This window comes from Castor canadensis, chromosome 13 (genome assembly GCF_047511655.1).
Source record: "Castor canadensis chromosome 13, mCasCan1.hap1v2, whole genome shotgun sequence".
Classification (NCBI taxonomy): Eukaryota; Metazoa; Chordata; class Mammalia; order Rodentia; family Castoridae; genus Castor; species Castor canadensis.
The window spans coordinates 117552697-117575091 of NC_133398.1; the positions used below are offsets into that span (position 1 = coordinate 117552697).

At 45.3% G+C, this 22395-nt stretch overlaps 1 protein-coding gene across 8 annotated transcripts in view; it reads right to left on the reverse strand.

Moving 5' to 3' along the window:
* LOC141415573 (uncharacterized) overlaps window positions 1–22395 on the reverse strand; it is a 38443-nt gene that overhangs the window by 1324 nt on the left and 14724 nt on the right. For 4 of the 8 annotated variants that reach the window (XM_074052479.1, XM_074052478.1, XM_074052477.1 and 1 more), the window contains 12 exons: window positions 16977–17065; window positions 15090–15197; window positions 14678–14859; window positions 14243–14430; window positions 10906–11099; window positions 9359–9546; window positions 8854–9089; window positions 5620–5813; window positions 3994–4187; window positions 3522–3742; window positions 1062–1255; window positions 417–497 (listed from right to left, as the gene is read on the reverse strand). In XM_074052479.1, the coding sequence (XP_073908580.1) occupies window positions 417–497; window positions 1062–1255; window positions 3522–3742; window positions 3994–4187; window positions 5620–5813; window positions 8854–9089; window positions 9359–9546; window positions 10906–11099; window positions 14243–14430; window positions 14678–14859; window positions 15090–15197; window positions 16977–17056 (2060 nt within the window). In that variant the 5' untranslated portion in view covers window positions 17057–17065. Of the gene's footprint in view, window positions 1–416; window positions 498–1061; window positions 1256–3521; window positions 3743–3993; window positions 4188–5619; window positions 5814–8853; window positions 9090–9358; window positions 9547–10905; window positions 11100–14242; window positions 14431–14677; window positions 14860–15089; window positions 15235–16976; window positions 17066–18553; window positions 18679–22395 lie in introns of all 8 variants that reach the window. The other 4 variants (XM_074052476.1, XM_074052480.1, XM_074052481.1 and 1 more) reach the window with 4 other exon arrangements.

Sequence of the window (22395 nt, forward strand, 5' to 3'; positions counted from 1 at the left end):
TGCTGACTGTGAGCACTCCAGGAATCTCAGTACTGGTGCCTCTCCAATAGAGAATCCACTAGACTCTCCACTAGAGAATCTCTCCAGACAATCCTCGCAGATTCTCTGGAAAGCCTGATGGGCACAACATGGTGGGCAAGCCCCTCAGGGATAGGCTATGAAGTAGATGATGAATTCTTAAAGGGGACTTCACTGAGGCCTTAGAAACACCTCTCCCTCTCAGGTGCACAGGGAGGGGTCCCACCTACAGTCCTCTAGGATTTCTTTTAATTCAGGTGAAGATCTAGACTGCAGCCCTCTAGTCAGAATCACAAGAGTTTTGGGGCCCAGTGTGTGCCTTGTCCTACCCGAAGCATCCCCTAAAAGTACACAGTCTTGGCACAGGTGCCCACCCTCTTTACCCAACAGCAGCTTACTTTTTCAGCTTGTTCTCTGGTCTATCAGCCTCATGGGAATCACACCATGCAGACTCACAGAAGCTGTCAACACTACTGAGCCTGCGATGAAACATAGCATTACTGAGTAATTTTCCAAAGGAATGGAGCTCAGGACGTCAGGGATCTGCCTGCTTTTTGACTGACATATACTACATTCCTGGAAACTTGCCAACACGTACCAGGTGCCTCATGTTACATTGTGCAAGGAATGAAACCACCTGGCTCATTCCCAGATAACTTCCTTGGCCTGTGTTCCTCAGAACCCGAGAGCTGCCAATCTGCTTAAGACAGGTCAGATAGTACTCCATAGACTGGGGATTTTCTTTGAAAACTGGGAAGACTGATTGCTGAGGCCAAGAGTAAGTGAGGTCCAAGGTAGCATGATTCTCCCAGGAGGACTGGGGATGCACAGAGCAGCCACAGCCCTGGCTAGCTGCCTACACAACATCAGGCTCAAGACAAGTGCTTCTATGGCTCATCCCTGTAGGCAATGGAAACACCTCATGATGGTGTTCTATTGGGCACACTAGTGTCTACAATCAACCTGGGACAAGAGCAGGACACTGCATGGCCAAATCACAGCCAGGAGTGAGGGACTCCAGTGGGTAAGGAAACAGTGCTCACCATGTGAAGAGAACATGGAGAACATGCTCTGCAGTAGTAAACTGGCCATAGATGCCAAGGAAGTGGTTGAAAAATATGATGTCCCCAAGGAACATGGCAATCCAAAGTTGCTCCAATAAATTCTCCAGGGAGCCAACTGTGTGTATTCCATTGCTCCAGGAATCCTCTTGTATGGACACGGGTGCATTTTCAATCTGGATGGGTATAATGAGGTGATATTCAAATATCAAACAAGAAACGCTATTTGCCTTCAGAGTGTAGAGAAAAATGTCCCAAACATATTATATAGACACACACTCACACACACAAATTGGTAGGGATCTCTTGCTTTAAACAAGGTTCAGTATGGTCTGAAGGTGCCTTGACACCTATTCTGGTAATCACTGTGTCACCTTGGTGATCACCTGGCTTCATGGGACTGTAGTGATCCAACATCTGCCAATTTGTACTAGGCATCACTTGGGGAGGTCATGGGGAATGAGACTGTGGAAGTTGGGAGACACCAAGAGAACACTCTGCTCCCTGAAGATTCTCCAGATCAGTGGGTTTGCTGAGGTTGCTCTGGAATGTAGATGCCTGGTCCCCTGGATCTACAAAGTTATTGGTCCGCAGTGCTATAAGAAGCTTATTCTCTGAAGTTATACTCTACCCACTCACTGCCCTCACACAAAACCTCCCCAAGGTGTACTGATATGCTGACCCCCTGGGGTGCCCAGTTCATGTGGAAAACCAGACACAGTCACAACCACATGCTACACCACATCAGCCCCAGGCAGATCTGGACGGCCCATTTTCCTACTCTGAGGAGACAGAGCTGCGTTTACACCTGGACCCTCATTTAAGCAGGTGTGTGACTATGGCCAGGTATTGTATATTTCCTGTCCTTGGCACTGTCCCCATGTGCTAACTGTAGATGATGGTGGTGTTGGATGCCTAGAAAGTCCTTGCTTCTACATATCCCAGCGTGGCTGTATTTACTGTGACTCTTAGAGATATGTGGAACAGGTAGCTAATGCACCATCACAGAGAAGGAACAATTGGAGTAAGTTGAAAGACAAAGAATATAACGCAGGCCAAGTTGTGGTGATGCCCTGCTGTAATTTCCATACGTTGGAGGCTAATGGAACTGAATGTTGTCTTCCAGGACAGCCAGGGCCACACACCCAGAATGTGTCATTCATTCAACTATAAAAATGACACAGGATTCAAACCAAGCCTGAGTTCCACAATGGAATTGAGAAAAAATGACAAGTGCATGTGTATATATGTGTGCCTGTGTGAGTGTGTGTGTATATGGGTGTAGCAGGGGTGTTGGTTAGGACCAGGGCTGAGTCTGCATTGTGGGGAATTTGGTAGCACAGTGCCATTTCTATCATCCTCCTGGTACCAGATTCATGGGTGGGCACTTGTATTCTGACAAATCTCTCCCTTATTAAAGGACTCCTCAGAGTATCAAGTCACTCAGGATGGATAACTCCACAAATCAGGGCCCGCTTTTCATATCCATGCCAACTAAGCTATACCCACAACCACACAATGGAGGGTGGACTTTTGTACAGGGGAATGAGTGTCCTGCTCCCTGAACGACACAGCAGGATGAAATGCATGGGGTCCTCATCACTGAGGTGTAAGAGGGTGAGACAGGAGGACAAAGCAGAAGCCACAGAAGACAGAGAGAGATTGACTTTTCACACCATGATGATTGTGATCCACTCAGTACTGGATTCAATGGTGTATGTGCCTTGTCTGACATTCAGATCTCAGCTTCTTCTGAGAAGGCTGTGAGGAGCCACTGATTTTTACTACTCCGTGGAGTTCACCACCAAGGTGTGCCCCTGCCTTTGCCCAGCCCCTCCCATCCATGCATGATGCAGAGAAACTGAGTTGACAGTATGTGTGTGGGATATGGCTACATGGATTCAGGTTCCATTACCATGGCTGTCCTCCCTCTATTCACTAAAGTGACTTGGTGCCAAACAGGGCTTAAGGTCAAAGAAGCTCTTTAGAAGCTGTGGGTATCTCTAGTGACACACCATTATGAGTCCTACTTCTTCTTTCCTGTCTCAGTGTGCTTGTCCACCTTGTGTCCATGCTCAAAGCTGCCTGGGCCTGGAGAACCCAGCACCGTGCTTTACCCTTTCACATAAACCCCTAGACTTTAACCTCCTATCTACTTAACACACTGAGTGGGGGTCAGTCAATTCAGACCTAACCCAAAGTCCTGAGGTCCTGGCACAGAAGACAAATGTATGCTTGGCTGCCCCTCTGTGCAATCTCCGAGTGCATACAGCCAGTTGTGGTGGCCTATCTCCACTGTTCAAATGGAGAACTCAGGTCTTTGGTTAAAGATCAGCTCTTTCCATAGTGATCCTGGTTATTAAAATGACCAGGGAATGCCAGGTCTGGACAGAGGAGGTCTGAAAGACACCTGTGAACACTCCTCCCGGCACCACCACTCACATCATCCACTACCAGGAAGTGCTCTTGCACCAGGTCTTGAGGCATGGCAATGAACTTAGTGTCCTCATCGATCCACTCCACATCCATGTCTTCAGCCATAGGCCCAGGAGAATTTGTTGTTGGTCCTGGCATAGGATTTGGCTCAAATCCTTGGGCCTCTGAAGGAGGTGGCTCAGGCTCTGCATTTGGTTGGGGAACCATCACCAGACCTGTTAATGTAGCTGCAGAAGGAGACAAATCTCCAGATGACCACCTTGGCCTGATGTTTTTGAACATCAGAGATGACCCCAGGCTGCCGGAGGAGCCAGAGCCCTGGCCCCACAACAGGAAACCTTCCTAGACTGTGGTCCCAGTGCTGCGGGGTTGTGGGTCCCTCATTCCACTTTGCCCAACTCCAGAAATAGAAGGTCCACAAGGTGGGGCCTACATAGACCACTCCTCATGTGCTAATGATGCATGCCACGCTCCTCACCTTCATATATGGCCCCACTGGGCACCCGGTACTCCCAGTGAACCAGGAAAAGTTGGGCCTCGCACTCCTCATGTATTCCAGACATTTGTAACTGCATGTATGTTGTGGTCAGTGTGAGGCAGGGAAACTCGGCAGAATTGTCAAAATTCTCCCAGTACTGGTAGAGCCATATGCCAAGGATGGAGCTGATATCCCTGGATGCAGAGAGTAGGGCAGAAGAATGACAGAACTCACCTTGACTTTCTTTGTCCTTTTCCACCAGACTTGGAAGTGCTAGGATCCTGTGCCTGCTACCATTTTATCCAAAGGACAAGAAAAAGCAGACCAAATGTTTTGTCTGTCCAAGCAGTGGCAGGACAGGCACAGGGGCAGAAAGCCTGCATGGGGTGGGGAGGTAGAAGCTAAATGGCTTGAATCATCTTCCCTGATCAGGGATTCTCCACATACTGCTGTGTGTGCGCCTTGGCCTCCCTTGCCTCTGGGATGTCAACTCCACTAGGGCATGTCCTCTTCCTTGGCTTCTCTATGGGGCTAGTTTCTCTCACTTTGTGGTTCCAGCTGGTTCATCTCCATAAGCAATGCGTGTCAGCTGTCTGAGAGAACACTATTCCATTGCTGTGCAAGTTTCCCTCAGAGCACTTACAGTGCAGCTGGGGAACAGCTGACTCTCCACTAGTGATGAGGCCACCCTCACAGATTCTCTGGGGCCTGATGGGCAACAGGGTAGGCAAGCCCCAGGAGGATAGGCTGTATTGTGTATGATGGACTCTCAAAGGTGCCTTTTGCTGAGGCCCAAGCAGCCACTCCACACTCAGGTGCTCAGGACACAACCACAGCTCTCGTGGAGTCTTTTCAACTCAGGTGCCCCCCAACCTCAGACTTCTATTTGGAATCAGGAGAGTTTGGGCACCCAGACTGGCTGCTACCCAAATGCAGCCCCTAAATGTCCCTATGGAGACTGGTACACATCCTCTTTACCCAATAGCTGGTCACTTTTTCAGTTTGTCCTCTGGTCTTTTTTCCTCATTGGAGTCATACCTTGTGGAGTCAATGCAGCTGTCACATCTACCGTGACACCTAGTGTTACCTGGTAACTTCCCACAAGAATGGAGCCCAGGAAATCCTTGACTTGCCTGCTCTTTTACTAAAATACGCTATGTGCCTGGAATCCTGCCCAAACACAGTAAAGCCTCATGTTGTATTTCAGAAATGAATGAAGCCACCTGGGTCTTTCCCAGCTAGTTTGCTGGGCCTGTTTTCCTGCATCCCCAAGAGCTCCCTGGACTGTGATATGACAGTGTTTGCTCCACAGAATAGAGAACTTCCTTTAAAAATGGGGAGGTGCTTTGCCAGGGCCAAGGGTAAGTGAAGACCAAGGTAGAATGATTCTCCTGGAGAAACTCTGGGCACACAGAAGAGCCAAAGTCCTTGTTAGCTGAAAACACAACATCAGACCCAACACAAGAGCTTCTGTGGCACATATCTCTGGATCCTGGAAACACCTCCTAAGAGGGTTCTTCTGAACCCACCAGTCTCCACAATCAAATGGGGAAAAGAGAAGCATGGTAGCTGGGCAAGTCACACCCAGGAGTTTGGGATTCCTCTGGGTGTTGAAGTATTGCTCACCATGTATAAAGAATATCCAGCACATGCTCAGTGGTAGTAAAACATCCATAAATCCCCTGGATGTGGTAAACAAAAACAGTGTTTCCACAGAGCAGGGCAGTCCAAATCTGGTCTGTGAAATTCCCCAGGTTGTGTGCCTCAGGAATTTCATTATGGCAGGACTCTTCTTGGAGAGACACTGGTGGAGTTTCAATCTAGGTGGGGACAAATGACAATAAATTCAAACACAAAAGCAGTATCAAACAGCAAAAGGAGAGTGCACTGAGAAAATACCCAAAGATTTTCCACAAACACACACACACTGATAGGGATCTGTTGCTTTAGGTGGGGGATCAGATTCTACTAGATGTCCCTTGCCAGCTCTTCTGGCCATCCCTGGGTCACCTTTGGTGGCACCTGCAAAAATCAAGAGGCATCATGGGCTGGGGGAGAACGAGAGTCTCAACACTGGGATTAGGCCTCCTTTTGGGTGCTCCTGGGTACAGAGTATGTACAAATTAGGAGACACCAATTGTATCCCCTTCTCCCTGGAGGTTCTCTAGAGCAATGAGTTTGCTGAGTTACTCTGGAATGTAGATGCCTTGTCCCCTGTGTTCTACAATGTGACTAGTCCTGAGTGGTGTAAGAGGTTTATTCTCTGAAGTTTTACTCTACTGAGTGTCTGTCCTTAGACCAAATAGCCCCAAGATCTACAAGTATACTGCTTCACCTGCCTACCCTGTCCACACGATAACACCCACACACTACACCATGTCCGCCATTAGCAGATCTAGTCAGCCCATTTTGTAATTTTGAGGGGAAAGAGCTCGGTTTATACCTGGACCCTCATTTAAGCAGGTGCCTCTCTATGGCCAGGTATTGCATATTTACTGTCCTTGGCACTGTCCCCATGTGCTTGCTGTGGATAATCCTGGTGTCAGCTACCAAGAAAGTCCTTGCTTTTATACATTCCAGGGTGACTGTATTCCCTGTGATTCTTAGGGACAAGTGGAACAGGAAGCTAATGCACAATCACAGAGAAGGAACAATAGAAGTAAGTTGAAAAACAAAGAATATAATGCAGACTGGGTTGTGCTGATGCCCACCTGTAATTTCCATGCTTTGGAGGCTAATAGAAGTGAATGTTGTTTTCAAGGACAGCCAGGACCACACACCCAGAATGTGTCATTCATTCAACTACAAAAATGACACAGGACTCAAACCAAGCCTAAGTTCCACAATGGAATTGAGATAAAATGATAAGTACATGTATCAGTCTATCTATCTATCTCTGTGTATTTATACATATTATAATATATATGTATATAATGTCAAAACACCTCAATTGAACATGAACATTCACACAAACATTCATATCGCTGGCTATGGATGCAGGTGTTTGGACAGGAGATGGACTCCATGCCTGTTACTTGAAGACCTTCAAGGACTGGGGAGGCCTGAGAACTTCACTGATGGTCAGTGCAGGTCCTGAGATTGGACAAGGTCCTCCAGGAGTGTTGTTCAGGACCAGCACTGAACCTGCATTGTCGGAGTTAGATAGCACAAAGTGCCCTTTCTATCATCCTCCTTGTGCTAGATTCACTGCTATGGCACTGACACTCTGACAAATCTCTCCCTTGTTCAGGGACACTTCAGAGAGTATCAAGTCACTCAAAATGGCTAACTCCACAAAACAGGGCCCTCTTTTCATATCCATTCCAAATAATCAATACCCAGGGCCAACAATGGAGGGTGCACTTTTGTACAGGTGAAGGAGTGTCCTGCTCACAGCAGAAAGAACTGCAGGCAATTGCAGAAAGGCCTGGAGTGAGAATTGGGACCAGGCAGTGCTCTGTCTGATTGCATGTCTGTTTTCCCTCTGTGGGAGAACCATGCTGCCTCTACTTCCTCATATCCTCTCAGAGGAGGTGACAGGCCAGTGAAGGAATGAGCATCTGACTCTGGATTCCAAAGTCAGGACCCTGTCCTCTGTGATAGCATCAGTCTGCTGGACTTTACCCACAGGTAAATTTGGGTAGGATGACTTATGTTATGATACCAGGTGAGCCTGACAGAGGAGAATCTACTGAGTTAGTCCCTAAGGATACAGAATGATTATCCTTCCACTGGGAGAGAAAAATCGGTCTGTGTAAGCAGGTATCCACAGAATGTCCCTAGTCCAGGTCTTGCCAGTCATGACACGCTCATACCTGCTTCTCACTCTGACCAACTGTCAGCTCTGCAGCAGACAGGATTGTATTGAGAATTTTTGTAGTCAATGAAATGCCCACATTTGGCCCTTTCCTAGAAATGAAAGATTTCCCAAAATTTTCAACTAAAATCTCAGAGAGCTTTGATGCCCCTAGAGAGATCAACCTTCACTGGGTGAATCCTCATCACTGAGATGAAGACAGTAAGACAGGTGGACAAAGCAGAATCCACAGAAGAAGAGATGGGGATTGACCTGTCACACCATTCTCATTGTGATCCAGGCAGTCCTGGATTCTATGGTGTATGTTTCTGGCATTCAGCTCTCTGAGCAGGCTGTGAGGGGTAATTGGTATTTATTAATCCAAGGAGGTTTGTCACCAAAGAGGGACCTGTTCTACCCAGCCCCTTCCTTTCATCAAAGATTCAGAGATGCTGAGTTGACACCATCTGTGTGGGATATGACTTCCTGTATATGGATTCCACTGTCCTTACTCTCTTCCTCCAGGAGGCTAAACTGACCTTGTGTCAAAGAGAGCTCAAGGTCAAGGATGCTGTTGAGGAACTGTGGGTCCCTGCAGTGCACCTGGACCTATAAACTCTGACCTCAAGGTTTTCCCACTATGACTCTAAATCACCTTTTCCTGTCTCAGGGTGGTGTCCAGCTCTTGGTCTGGCTCATAGACTCCTAGTCTGGTGAATTGAGCAACCCTAACTTTTAACACAAACCTGCAGAGTATAACTTCCATGTTCTGCTCAAAGAGTGTGGGGTCAGCCCCTCAGCACTCACCTAAATGCTGAGGTTCTAGCACATGGACAAATGAAGTCCTTTCTGCTGTACCTTTCTCCACCCTGATTCTATTATTGCAGAAGGCCAAATTTCAGGCACTGAAGGGGGAAAATGAGGTCTGGTTAAGAAAATGGCCATGTTCATGTAGATCTAAGAATCTGAATGGGGAAAAATGGCTCTGAGCCATGGAATACCAGGTCTGGACAGAGGAATTCAGAAGGACACCTGTCACCACCCTGCCCTGCAGAGCCACTCACAGATTCCATCAGGATGAAGTGATCAACAAGGTCATGAGGGGAATCCAATATAGAAGGGTTCTCCCTGATCAGGTCAAGCTCCATGTCCAAGAATTGAGGCCTTAAAGGCTCTCCAAATGGACCAGTCTTATATTCTGGCATCTCCACAGGAGGCAGCTCCACCTCTGGTGCTCCTGAGGAATTTGGTTCAGGCTCTGGATTTGGTTGTAATGCCAAAATTGGAGCTGTAGCTAGATCTGCAAGAGGTGATAAGAAACCCACATGAACACCTTGCCCTTATTCTTTGGAAATTCAGAGATGATCTCTCTCAGCTTCCCTGAGAAGTCAGAGCCTGGAACCCACAGCAGGACATCCTCCCAGACTGTGGTTCAATCCCTGTAGTGTCCAAAGCTCATCCTTACTCCTGCTCCAGTGCTAGACTAGGAATATACACAAGGTAGGGCTGTGTGCACACATCCCTCTTCATGTGCTCTCTGTCCTCTGTCCCCAGGCTCCTCACTTTTACCTTCCATCTCACTGGGCTGCATGTCCTCCCAGTGGTCCAGCAGAAGGAATGTTTGGACCTCCACTTCTGAGCCTGGCATATAAATCCCCAGGTAATTAAGTAATAACTTCAGGCACGGGAAGTGTGGTGGTTCATGGAAATCCTGAGAGAAATAATCCAGCCAGGTGCCAAAGATTGATGACAAGACCCTGGAAGCAGATGGAAGGGCAATTCAATCACAGGCCTGGCCTTCCCTTTCCCTTCCCTGCCACAGTGGATTAATGGGTGCATGGTTCCTGTGCCTACCCCTGCTTATCCAAAGTACTGCACACTCTAGACCATGATATTTGTCTGTCCAGGCCATGGCAGTCAGGGTAAAAAAAAAAACAGGAGTTGCAGGGATCCTCTATGAGAGGGAGCCCAAGCTAAGTGGTTTGAGCACTTCTTCCTTGTCCAAGGACTCTCCACACACAGCTCTATGTGTCTCTGGGGCCTCTTTCCTCATGTCAACTACACTAGGGCTTGTTCTCCTGCCTGGCATACACACGGCTCTGGGAGCCCTCACATTGCAGTTCCAGCTGCCTCAATACCCTGAAGACCATGGGCGTGGTCTATCTGCCCATAGCACTTTTCTCCTGATTGGCAAAGCCTGCTTCTGAGCATGCATTGGGTCCCTGGGTATCAGCTAAGTTCCCACTATGAAGTGAGGACATCAATCCATTTCTGTGGCCCTGAGGGGCAACACGGTGGGCAACTACCACAGGGATGGGATGTGTTTTGGATGATGGATTAACACAGGGTCCTGCTCTGAGGTCCTAACAGCTCATCTAGCAATCAAGTGCTCAGAATGACACCCACAGCTCTTTTGGCTTCCTTGTATTCAGGTGAAGCTCTAGACCTGAGCCCTGCAGTTGGAATCACAAGTGTTTTGGATCACAGGGTGTGTCTAATCCTAACCAAACTCAGCCTACACATGTCCCCACTCTTTAGACAGAGAACCTAGAGAAGTCCATGAAAGTGTCACATCTACTGTACCTGTTATGACACCGAGTGTTCCTGGGTGACTTCCCAAGGGAATGGAGCCTAGGACATCAACAATTTGACTGTTCTTTTACAGTATTGTGCTATGTGGCTGGAAACACAATCCCATACAGTAGGTGCTTTGTGTATATTTGTGCAATGAATGAGGTCACCTAGCTCCTGTACAGATACCGCACTGGGTCTAGGTTCCTCAGAACCTGGAGCAGTCCCTGATGTGCTACAGGACATGGGAAACCTCCTTTTAAAAATAAGACTGTTGGGGTGAGGACATGGTAAGTGAGGACCAAGTCAGAGAGATTATCCAAGGAGGGGTCGGGACACCCAATGTAATCAACAGACCTGGTGGCGAACTCCACAGGAGCAGGCCTGGGAGAGGCATTTCTAGGGCTCATTCCTCTTGGTCCTTATGAAAGGGTTCTACTGAGCACTCCAGTCTCCACAATTAAACCAGAACAAAAGTAAGGCAGGGCATTGCCAAGTCTCAGCTAGGAATTGGCTTGTCCTTTGGGTATTGAAGTAGTGCTCACCAAGTGAAAAGCACATCCAGCATCTGCTTGGTGGTAGTGAAATATCTATAGCTGCCCAGAAAGTTGTGGATACAGGTGGTGTCCTCACATAAGGCAGAGTTCAATATTTCGGTCACCAAATTCTGCAGATTTCTTGCCTTGAGTTTCAGTTCACTGCAGGGCTCATCCAACATGGAGGCTGATGTATTATTATTCTAGGTGGAGAAAAAGGAGGAACAATTTAAACACAAACAGTAGCAACTGGCAAAAAGCATTGCACTATAGTGAAGTGAAAATTGCCAAAAAGAATTTTTCACACACTCAGGTATATACACACCCACACCCACAGGCATACCAATAGTGATCTGTTGCTTTATGCGAGGGGACAGATTGGTCTGATGGCTGGCATCACCTATACTGTCAATGATTGTGTCACCTTTAGCATCCTCTGGGAAAAACCAAAGGATGTGTGTACGTGAGCTGATCCAGTGTCTCAAAATGTGGATGAGGCCTCTGTTCTGGCCTCTCCTGGAGCCTGACTATATGCCAGTCAAGAGACACAAAGAGGACATCCTTCACTCTTTAGTGTCTCCAGAGAAATGAGCTAGCTGTAGTTGCTCTGCATTCTACTTGCTGGTCTTCAAAGTCTGCATTGTCTTTGGCTTTCAATGTTATAAGTAAGGTCATCTCTGAAGGTGTACTCCACTGAACCTCTGTCTCAGAGAAAACTTGCCCCAGGTCCACTGGTATTCTGACCCACCTGCCTGCCCAGACCATGTGGAAAGCTACACACAGCCACATTCCAATCCTCACCCACACTGTCCAGAGACATGCCTGGCTAGACAGTAACCCAAATTTGAAGTGATAGAGCAGGATTCATAAGTGGCCCCTCCTTCCAACCTTGGATGTTACCCTGGACAGGTCACTGTGGTTCTCACATCCTCCCCACTCTCCCCTTTTTCTCATTGAGCAGCCACCCTAGCATCTGCTAGCTAGGAAACCCTTGCTTTTACATGCCCATAGCTACCTGTGTTACTTGTGGCACTCAGGGACAGTTGGAAGATGTAGCTAATGCACTAATATGGAGAAGGGACAATTAGAAGGGTAGATAAGGGAATCAACAAAAAAAATGAAATGCAGGCATTGCAGTACACATCTTCAATTGCCATACTTTGGAGGTTCAGGGAAGAGCATCTCAAGTTCGAGGCTATACTGAGCCTCATAGGAAGATGCTGTCCCTCAAATGAATAAAAAACGAAACACAACTCTACACAAGCCTAAGTTCAATACTGGAATGAAGGGAAGATCACAGGTGTGTATATAGAAATGGATACATATGGACAAAATGGCTTATGCAAGCTCACATATTTACATGCACATTCACAGCCCTGTGTATCCCTGGAAGTGTTTGGGGGTATTCAGGACATTGCATGATATTTGAATATCTGGGAGGAATGTGGAGGTGTGGAGACCACCCTTATGATGGGAACTAGATCCTGGGTGGACAAGGAGTTCCAGGGTGTCTGTCAGGACTAGGGCTGATCCTGGCTTTGGGAGAGGCAGGTATCACAAGAAACCCTTCCTGTTATCCTTGTGGTACCAGATTCCCAGGCAGTGCACTTCCCACTCTGATGAACCTCTCCTCTGCTCAAGGCCACTTGAGAAAGCATCAAGGACACTGAGAATGGCTAACTTCACACAGTAATGCCATCCAAACAAAACTATATACAGACAGACAAATGAGGATGGGCTTTCATGAAGGTAAGTGAGAATACTGCTCCCAGTGCCACAAAGCAGAATGAACTGCAGGCAACAGTAAGAATGCACAGAAACAGCAAAGTGAACCAGGCAGCTGCTCTTATAGATTGTAGGGCTGAGCTTGCCCTCTTTGTGCAACATGAACTGCCTCCACTTCCTCCTGCCCTCACAGAGGAGGTGACAACCCTAGAAAGGAGTGATGCTAGGACCCAGGATTCCAATATCAGGGCCCTGTCCTGAAGGAGAATCTCAGGCTGATGGATAGGACTACAGGTAGTCCTAGGTAGGATGCCCTGGGTTATGGTGCTGGGTCTGCCTGCCAAAGGAGGAGCTGTCGCAAATAGGTCCACCTATTTGCTTTCCCTCTCCTGAGAGAGCAACAAATGTTGCTATTTGCTTCCCTCTCCTGAGAGAGCAACAAATGTTGCTATCAGGAGGCTTCACCAGAGTGTAAGTGGCCCAGGTCATGCCAGTCCACATCTGCTTCCTCCCCTTGCCCAAATTTGGTCTCGAGAGAAGATTCTTTCTCTTCATCACATAGAATTCTACATATAATATTTATTATCAATAAATTCTTAATGCATGGCCCTCTCCTACAAACCAAATATTTTCTACAACTCTTGACTAAAAATTGGCATGAGCTTTATGTCCATCGACTGATCAGACATCACCCAGGAAGGCCTGGGTGATGTATAAGAGGATGAGAAATGATGACAAGGGCAAAGTCACAGAACACAGGGATGGAGGTTGATGTGTTATAACACACAGATTGTAGTCACCCAGTGAGTACTAGATTAGATGGTGTCATGTACCTGCCATTCAACACTCAACTCTTTCTGAGCACACTGTGAAGGGCCCTTGATCCAAGCTATTCTGAGGAGGTGTGTCACCCAGGAGGGCACCTGCCCTGCCCACACCCACCCTTGCATGGAAGGTGCTGTGAGGCCATGTTGGCGGTTGTGTGGGATATGGCTTCCTTGATTCAGGTTCCCCTTATCATTCCCATTCTCCTTGAAGCTAAAATGACCTGTCATGACTAGGTATCAAGGTTAAGGTCGCTGTCCCTGAACCTGGGGACCCTGTGATATGCTCTTCACATTCATGCTCCAAGACCTTACCACGGTGACTCTAAGTCATTCTTTCCTCCCTCAGGAAGCTGTCCAGCTTCTACTTGTGCTCACAGCCTCTTGGGCACCCACTACCCAATCTATCCTTTCATGCAAACCTACAGGCTTAAACTCCCTCTCACTTTCACTAACGGAGTGAGGCCAATCATTGAGAATTCACTCAGAGTTCTGACACAGGTGATCAATCAGGGACTAGCCATCCTGTTCCATTCCTGAATCTACATAGTAACTGCGTTGGCCTTTGTGCAGTGGACAAAGTGGAGTTGAATTATCTATCAGGTCTAGAAAATGGCCCTGCTCATGTTGCTCCCTGGATTTCAATGGGAAAAATGTTCCTGCACCAGGGAATGCCAGATTGGGGCAGAAGGGTCACAGGGTCCCAAGAATGCCTGCCTCCACTATGACTGCACAACCACTTGCATCAGTTAGCATTAATTGCCCTGCCACCAATTTGGGCTATACTTAATCAGCACCTTTTCTACGGTCACAGATGAAGGCCAGGTAGACTTGCATGATGGAACCGGCAGCATGGCCTGCTGGAGCACTGGAGTCTCTTCGGGAGCTGTCTCAAACTCCACAGCCTCTAAATGAGATAATTTGAGTTCCACATCCTCCAAAATAGGTTCTGAAGTTGGTTCCACACCTTGATGTGGTGATAGAACTGCAGGAAGAGATAAGATCCTGTAATTCTGCCTTGACTTCCAAAGGCAGAGATTATGCTAGGTTTAGTTAGTTGGCTGACTCTGTAGGATGAGGCATTGGGCTACCACATACAGGGATCATCCTACTGAGTCCCAGAATCATCCTCCAGGAGTAATAACCTGAGCCACCTACTCTGAACAACAAACTGGGCCAAGAGCAGGACACTACATTGCTAAGTCACAGCAGTGGAAATCCTCTGGGCTCACCATTTGAACAGTCTGTTGAGCTCATGCTCTGTTGCAGTGAACCTTCGGTTGCTGCCCCTGGTTGTGGGGAGGAAGATGGGGTCCCAGAACAGCACAGAAGGCACCATTTTCTCCAAAATTTTTGCCCTGGAGAGTTTCTCCCTGTAGGCCTCACAGAGGAAGTTGGCTGGCACAAGTTCTTCCTGGTTTGGGGCCAAAGAGGGACAGTTCAAGCATGGAGACAGTAGCTCACTGGAAAAAGGACTTTGTCATAGAGTCAAGTGAAATAGGAGGATCAAATTTTCCTATACTCACAGACACACAGACACACAAACACACACCCACAAGAGGAGGGATCTGTTGTGGTCTCTGGGAGATTAGAGTGGCTTGTGTGCCCCCCCCCCTTCAACTGCCCTGTCCTGCCCTCTGTCACCTTTGGGGTCCTCTGGAAACATCTCCACTGGCATTGTGGTCAAGTACTGATGTAGTTTCTCCAGACAGAGGCTGGCCTCCAGGGTTGCTTCTCCTGGAACGTGAGCCTCTGCGCAATGGGAGACATCGAGAAAACATCCTTTACTCTATAAGGTTTAGAGAGATATGAGTTTGTTACAGTGGATCAGGACAGTGGTTGCCTGGCCAACAGGGTTCTAAATTCTCTGGCCCGTATCCAGGAAGTGAGGATATCTCTGAAGGTCTCCTCAACTGACACTTTGTCTTAGACAAGACATCTCCTAGGTTCACTATGCTGCTGAATGCTTCCTGGACTGCTCCATGTCACACCTACAACCACCCCACCACTGTCTCCAGATGGGTCTGAATGTGCCAATGCCCAACTGGGAGGAAATCAAGTTAGGTTCACACCCAGTGCCTCTTTCCAATAAGGCATGTGATCTCAGACAGGTTATTCTGACTCTCATGACTTTCCTCGTTTCATTACTTGTACTTTTGGGATCATCCTAGTATTTGTCTCATAGAAAGGCCTCAGTTAGCCATGCCTATCTTACCTGCCTTAGCCTGGAACCCTCAGAGACAGCTGGCACCTGATGCACATGCACTAACAGAGATGGGACAATGACAAGAAGGAGAAGAACAATATAATGAGGACCAAGTGTGGTGGTCCCCACACTTAAGAGGCTAAGGGAAGAGCATTTAGAGTTAAAGGCTACCCTGGTCTCCATAACCAGTCCTCATCTCTTATAAAAATAAAACTGAAACACAACTCAACACAGACATGAATACCACAGTGCCAGCTAGAGAAAATCACAACTGCAAGCATAGGGATGTGTATGTACAGACACACAAAGGCTTATTATGCACATCTACATTCACAGATAATCACATATGCTCTCACAGATATGCATGGCCATGTGTGTGAACACAGGCTCACAAGCAGACACACTGACACAGATGAGGAATTCTGGCTCCCTGACTGCAAAAATGCAGCCAGTCCACAGGGTTGACTAACATCTGCTCTATACTTACATTCATTTGAAAAGCTGAAGCCAAGTCAGCCTTCCTGGACTTGTTTTATTCCTCTTTTTTGTACACATTTCCAAATGATAAAATCTACTGGTTGAAACTTGCTTTCTGCCATCAAACATTGTCAGTTCTCAAAATTATGCCTGAATTCTGCCCTTCCTGAAGACAGCCTTTGAAGATGCTTCAGCCTGCACTGCCCATCCCCAGTCAGTAGGGCTATGTGTTATCATTCTGTCTGCCTCATCATCTTGTATTAAAATCTTAACCAAAGTTGTCTCCCTCCCCTGCCTATCTTGGGTTTCAGCACTCCAATATAACTAACTTGCAGAGTCATCCAGCCAAAGCAGCCTCCGGAAGGCTATGGTCCTAGATGACTACAAGCTCAAGAGAAGGCCTGAGCATGGACACCCAACTGGGCTGCTTCCAAATTCCTGACCCACAGAAAAAGAGCAAAGTAGTATTTTTTCTTGTTTTACTATGCTAAATGTTAGAGAAATCTCTTACACAGCTTAGGAAACTTACAGATAACAGATGGCAGGCCCATATGCTAACTACTGGTGGCATCTGGCACTGTTCTGCAACCTCAGGGTCTTACACTGGGAGCCCAGGAGCATCGTGACACCTGCTCTACAAGAAAGTGCTTATGGCCTCAGCAACAACCCTACCACGTGCAGATGATGGGGTTGATACTTAACAAAACTGAAGTGATGAAATGTGCTAAGGGAGCTCTGCCTCATGGACTCCTCCTCCTCAGCTCAGTCACTGCTAGAAGCTGGGGTGTGGGAATTGTTTCTCTCATAGAAGAAAGATCTTTGTTATCTCAACATGCTCCTTAATTTACCTGCATTTCCAGAATCTGAAATTCAAGTTGAAATGTAACCATGTGGCAACTTTCTGATAATCAGTGTCTCTGTAGAACATTCTTCACGTCTGTAAATTAGATAAACAAGCATTTTATATGCAAACAACAGTTGTCTTCAGATATCCATTATTTTGTATGAATATCTACAACATATGTAGAAATATGAAAGTGTACATTAGCAATTGTATTTAAAAATCTGGAAGAAAGTATATCAAATTGATTAGCCTTACAAAATTGGATCAATATCAATTTATACTTTCTAGTGCTCAATTATACCAACATTCAAGGTAAACAGAAATAGACATAGAAAACCCTAGGTAAGTTTGAATCATGTTCACTGTTTGATGTTCTTCTTTCTTTTCTGTTTCTCATCATTATCTTGTTCTTGTATGGATTTGGCTTGACATGACTGTAGCCATCCTGGTTCATAACCACTATGGTGGTCCCAGAGTAACCCTAGTCAGTTTTTCCAACAATCACTATTAGACAAAACCACTAGAGACATTCATGGAGCTTTAAATAGGGATCCTGGCTCCCAGATGCACCTGACTCTCAATATTAAGATAAACTGAGAGCATTCTAGCCGGAATGAAGTCACTTTTGTCCTAACTCACAAATATGCCATTCTTTCTAAACCATATTTAGGGAATCCAAGTGGTCTTTGCTGCCACCCAGAGCCATGCTTCTGGCAGTAACTCCCCCCAATAAATTCTACTCTGTGCAACTGTAGATATGTCTAGCCTCTTTCTTTAGTCTCACAACACCTAGGGTGGGCCACATACATTAGGACCATTTGTCCTAAATACTGTTGAAGACAATAAATGGAACCCACATGCTTATCTCTGTTACCTCTCAAAATTTCACTAATATGAATGCTATTTTCAAGATATGACATGCATACATTTTTGTGGAACTGGGGTTTGAATTCAACATGCTCTACTGTTTGAACCAAACCTCCAGACCATTTTTCTCTGGGTATTTTGGAGATGGGGTCTCTTCACCTGTGCTGGCCTCAAACTATGACCCTCTGTTCTCAGCCTCCCAGTACCTAGGATCACGGGAATGAGCTACTGGTGCCCAGCAAGCCCTTTGTTTGTTTGTTTATGCATCTATTTAGTTTGGCAGCACTGAGCATTTACTTCAACACCTCAAGCAAACTACCCCTTGAGCCAGTCCTTTTCCTTTTTTTTGAGGGAGGTGTTAACAAGGTTATTTTTTATAAACTTTTTATTAGGATATTCGTTATATGGGGGGATTAACAACAATTCCGAATAGACTTGTACTGTACATTGGTTACACTGTCCCCATTATCTCTTCCCCTTAACCCTCTCCCCACCCCACTTAAAGCAATTGCAAGTTTTCTCAGTTCTACTTCATAGAGGTACATGAAGTCCATCAACCATATACCATCATGTTAATCTCTTTCACTCACTCTCCTCCTCCCACTAGTACACCAATACACACTGTATCCATTTTACAGTCCTGTTTTTCATTATTAATATTTAAGTTGGTGTTCAAAGGGGTTTCTCAATGTATGCCCAGTTGGGTAGACTCACCAGTTCTTTGGCTTTTAGTTTTGTTTGTTTTGTTTTTTTCAAGTAGACTCTTGCACTTTTTCCTGGGCCAACTTGGTCCCTCAATCCTCCTTATTTCTGTCTTCTGAATAGCTGGGATTGCCAGCCTGAATCATGTAACAAAGCTTGATTTTATAATAGGGTCTTGCTAGTTCCTACTCAAGTTGAGCCTGAGGCTCAATCTTTTTCTCCATTTCCAGGGTAGGTGGGATTACAGGCATTTGCCACCACAGCCAGCCAACATGCCCTATTCTGAAGTTCAAACCTGACTCATTTTCTACATATATGTTTATCCATGCAACCACCACCCAGATCAAGAAACAGAAATTTATTATACCTCATAAGCACAATTTTGATGTTAGGTTGGCATGCAGTTTTGTGAATGAGATTATTTTTAGAAGGGCACAATTCTACAAGGGTAAAGAGAAAAGGAAAGATAAGAGCAACCTAATTTTGGAAGCTGGAACTCACTGGGATAAATTCAATAGTACATGGACAAGTAGAACTGACCTGGTATATCCAGGAAAATTGAAACCTAAGACAGCAATGGGGAAAGCCCAGAGGGAAGTCAATTTAAATAGAGTGCTAGGTAGGTATTCAGAATTAGTAGAACCAAGTTATTCTAACAAGATGATTGTGAACTTTGATTCCAAGTGTAGTGGCACATACCTGTAAGCTCAGCACTCAGGAGGCTGAAGTCAAACAATCACACATCAAGGCTATCCTGGACTACATAGGGAGAAGGAAGGGAAAGAGGAAGGGGAAGGAAAGGAGAAAGGAAAAAAAATAACAATCTATAACGTAAGTGAACTTCAAAAAAGTCAGTGTTACAAAAGACAAAGAAGGATCAACCAGATTAAAGGAAACTAAAGACACATGACAGCTAAATGGAATGCCTGATCATGATTTTATGAAAAGAAAGATTCAATGTGGTTGAGATGTCAGTTCTTCCTAATGTGACCTATAGATTCCATGCAACCCAACTGAAACCCCAGCAAGCTGCTTTGTAGATAATGACAAGCATACTCAAGAGTTTAAAACAGGCACATGAATGAAACAGGAAATTCTCAAAGGGAGAGGTACAAATGAACAGTATATACAAGAAGAAGTGTTCAACTTCCCTGGCTACAACAGATATGCAAATCACAACAACACTTATTTCATCTCACCCCGGTTAGAATGGCTGTAATCAAGGGCAATAATAACCACAAATGCTGGCGAGGATGTGGTGAAATGGAACCCTTAAACATGCTGGTGGGAATGCAAATTAGTACAACCACTTCAGAAAGCAGTAGGGAGATTCCTCAGAAAGCTAAAGCTAGAACTGCCATATGATCCACTGATACTGCCCCTGGGCATCTGCCCAAAGGAACATAAGACAGGATACAATAAAAACACCTGTACTCCCATGTTCATCTGAGCATGACTCACAATAGCCAAGCTGTGGGAACAACCCAGGTGTCCTACAACTATGAGTGCATAAGAAAATGTGGTGTATACACAGAAGTTTTACTCAGCCAGAAGGGATAATGACATGTGGTTTGAAAGTGAATACAATTGGAAGGCATGATGTTAAGTGAAGTTAGCCAGGATCAGAAACACAAAGGCCACATGTTTTCTCTCATACGTGGAAGATAGATCCAAAAGAAAAACATATACAAACTCAGATGCAGAATGTGTTTGTCATAGTAGAACTGCTCCATGGAACTCAGAGAAAGAGGGAAAGGAAAAGAGAATGATAGAGCATCAGTAACATCATAAAACATAACATCTGTGAAGGTAGAGGATATGAAGGTGTGTACTGAAAGCAGTTGAAAAAGGGGGGAGGGTGGGAGGTAAAAAGGTAAGGGAGAGCAACAGAAGGGATGGAACAGAACAAAATATACTCACAGAGGGGAAACATAGAGAAACCCTTTGAACGTCAACTTAAATATTAGTAATGAAACAAGGACTATAAAACAGGTACAGTGTGTGTCTGGGGGCACTAGTGGGAGGAGGAAGGGTGAATGAAGGAGATTAAGATGAGCATATACCTTAGATGGACTTCCTATACTTATATGAAATAGAAGAAATCTCTTGCAAATGCTTTAAGTGAAGTGATTTTTAGGAGGAGACATGATCAGGGCAATCTAAATAATGTACAATATAATCCTAATCAGAACTATCACTATGGTTCCCCCCATATAACAAATACATCGCAATAAAATTTTTTTATAATTAAAAAAAAGTAAATAAATGAGAAGAAAAGAGAATCTCTAGTTTACATGGACTAGAAAGGCAGAAGCTGTGGATATAGTTCAGAGTTTGACTGCGTGCCTAGCAGCCACAAGGCTCTGAGTTCAATCACAACACAGTAGGAAAAAAAAAGGCAAAAGATTCAGATCAGCCAGCATGATACTGAAGAATGAGGTCAGAGAACTAACACTACCTAATTTTGACACTTAACTTTTACACTAATAAAAAGTGTGGTGTTGGTGAAAGCATAGAAGGTGGATCACAAGTTCAAGATCGAGTCCAGAAATAGATTCACAAATACAGAAAAGTGATTTTCTTTGGCAGTGGAGTGTGGGAGTACTGAGTTTGAATTCAGGACTCACATTTGTTAGGCAGGCACTCTACAGCTTGGGCCACACCCTCAGTCCTTTTTGTTTTAGCTGTTTTTCACATAAGATCCAGTGCTTTTTGCCCAGGTTGGCCTCAGACAGTGATCCTGCTATAGACAGTCTCCTATGTAGCTGGGATTAGAGACATGCACCTTCACAACCAGCTTATTTGTCAAGGTGAACTCACATTAAATTTTTGCTCCCACTGACCATGAACCACTACCTCCTGATCTCCACCTCCAGAGCATCTGAGATTATAGACATGAGCCACCACCCCTGGCTATAAAGTGATTCCTGACAGAGGAGCAAAGGAAGTTCAATGGAGAAAGGACAGTCTATTCCATAGAAGATGCTGTATATTCACATGTAGCAAATAAGTAAATCTAAACACTGAGTTACAATTTTTACAAAAATTAATGCAAAATGGACCACAGACACACATGTAAAACTTATGTTATGAAAATAACATAGAAGAAAACCTAGGTGACCTTGGGCTTTCTCCATAAAAATGTGTCAAAATGCAGTAAACATTGAATTGTGGATGAATCTAAAATAACCTGGTGCAAACACTTTATTTTGTAGACAACAAACTCAGGCCCATAGAGATATTCTGAATTATCTAAGGTCCAGGCTTCATTTCTTTTCTTTATGGAAGTATAAAATGCATGTATAATTGCTTCTAAAGAAAAACAGTGTGCCAAACTGTAATGTCAGTACTTGTTAACTTGAACACAGATTTTTTTTTTTTTTGGCGACACTGGGGTTTGAACTCAAGGCCTCATGCTTTGTAAACAAGCACTCTTACTGCTTGAGCCACTCTGCCAGCCCCAGAATTTTTTTAAATGAATAAGAAGTGTGATTAGGAATAGCTTCTCTTCTTATAAGTAACAGACGAAGAATGGAGGGCTGGGGATACAGCTCACTGGGAGAACACTTGCCTAATATGTACAAGGCTCTGGTTTCCTTCCCCAGAACCACACACACAAAAAAAGATGGACTTCATTAATATTGTATTAATATTGTGATCTCTATACTATATGCACAAATGTGTACACACAATTTAATGAGTAATAAATAATTATGTACTCTTTAGATTACTTGAAGAAAATAATTTACTAATATACTTGAAGCCTTGCCATTCTTCTCCCCAGACATAACCACTCTTGTGAATTTTGGGAAATCTGGACATTGCTCTTTGTTTTTATCATGTTTTAGCTGTTC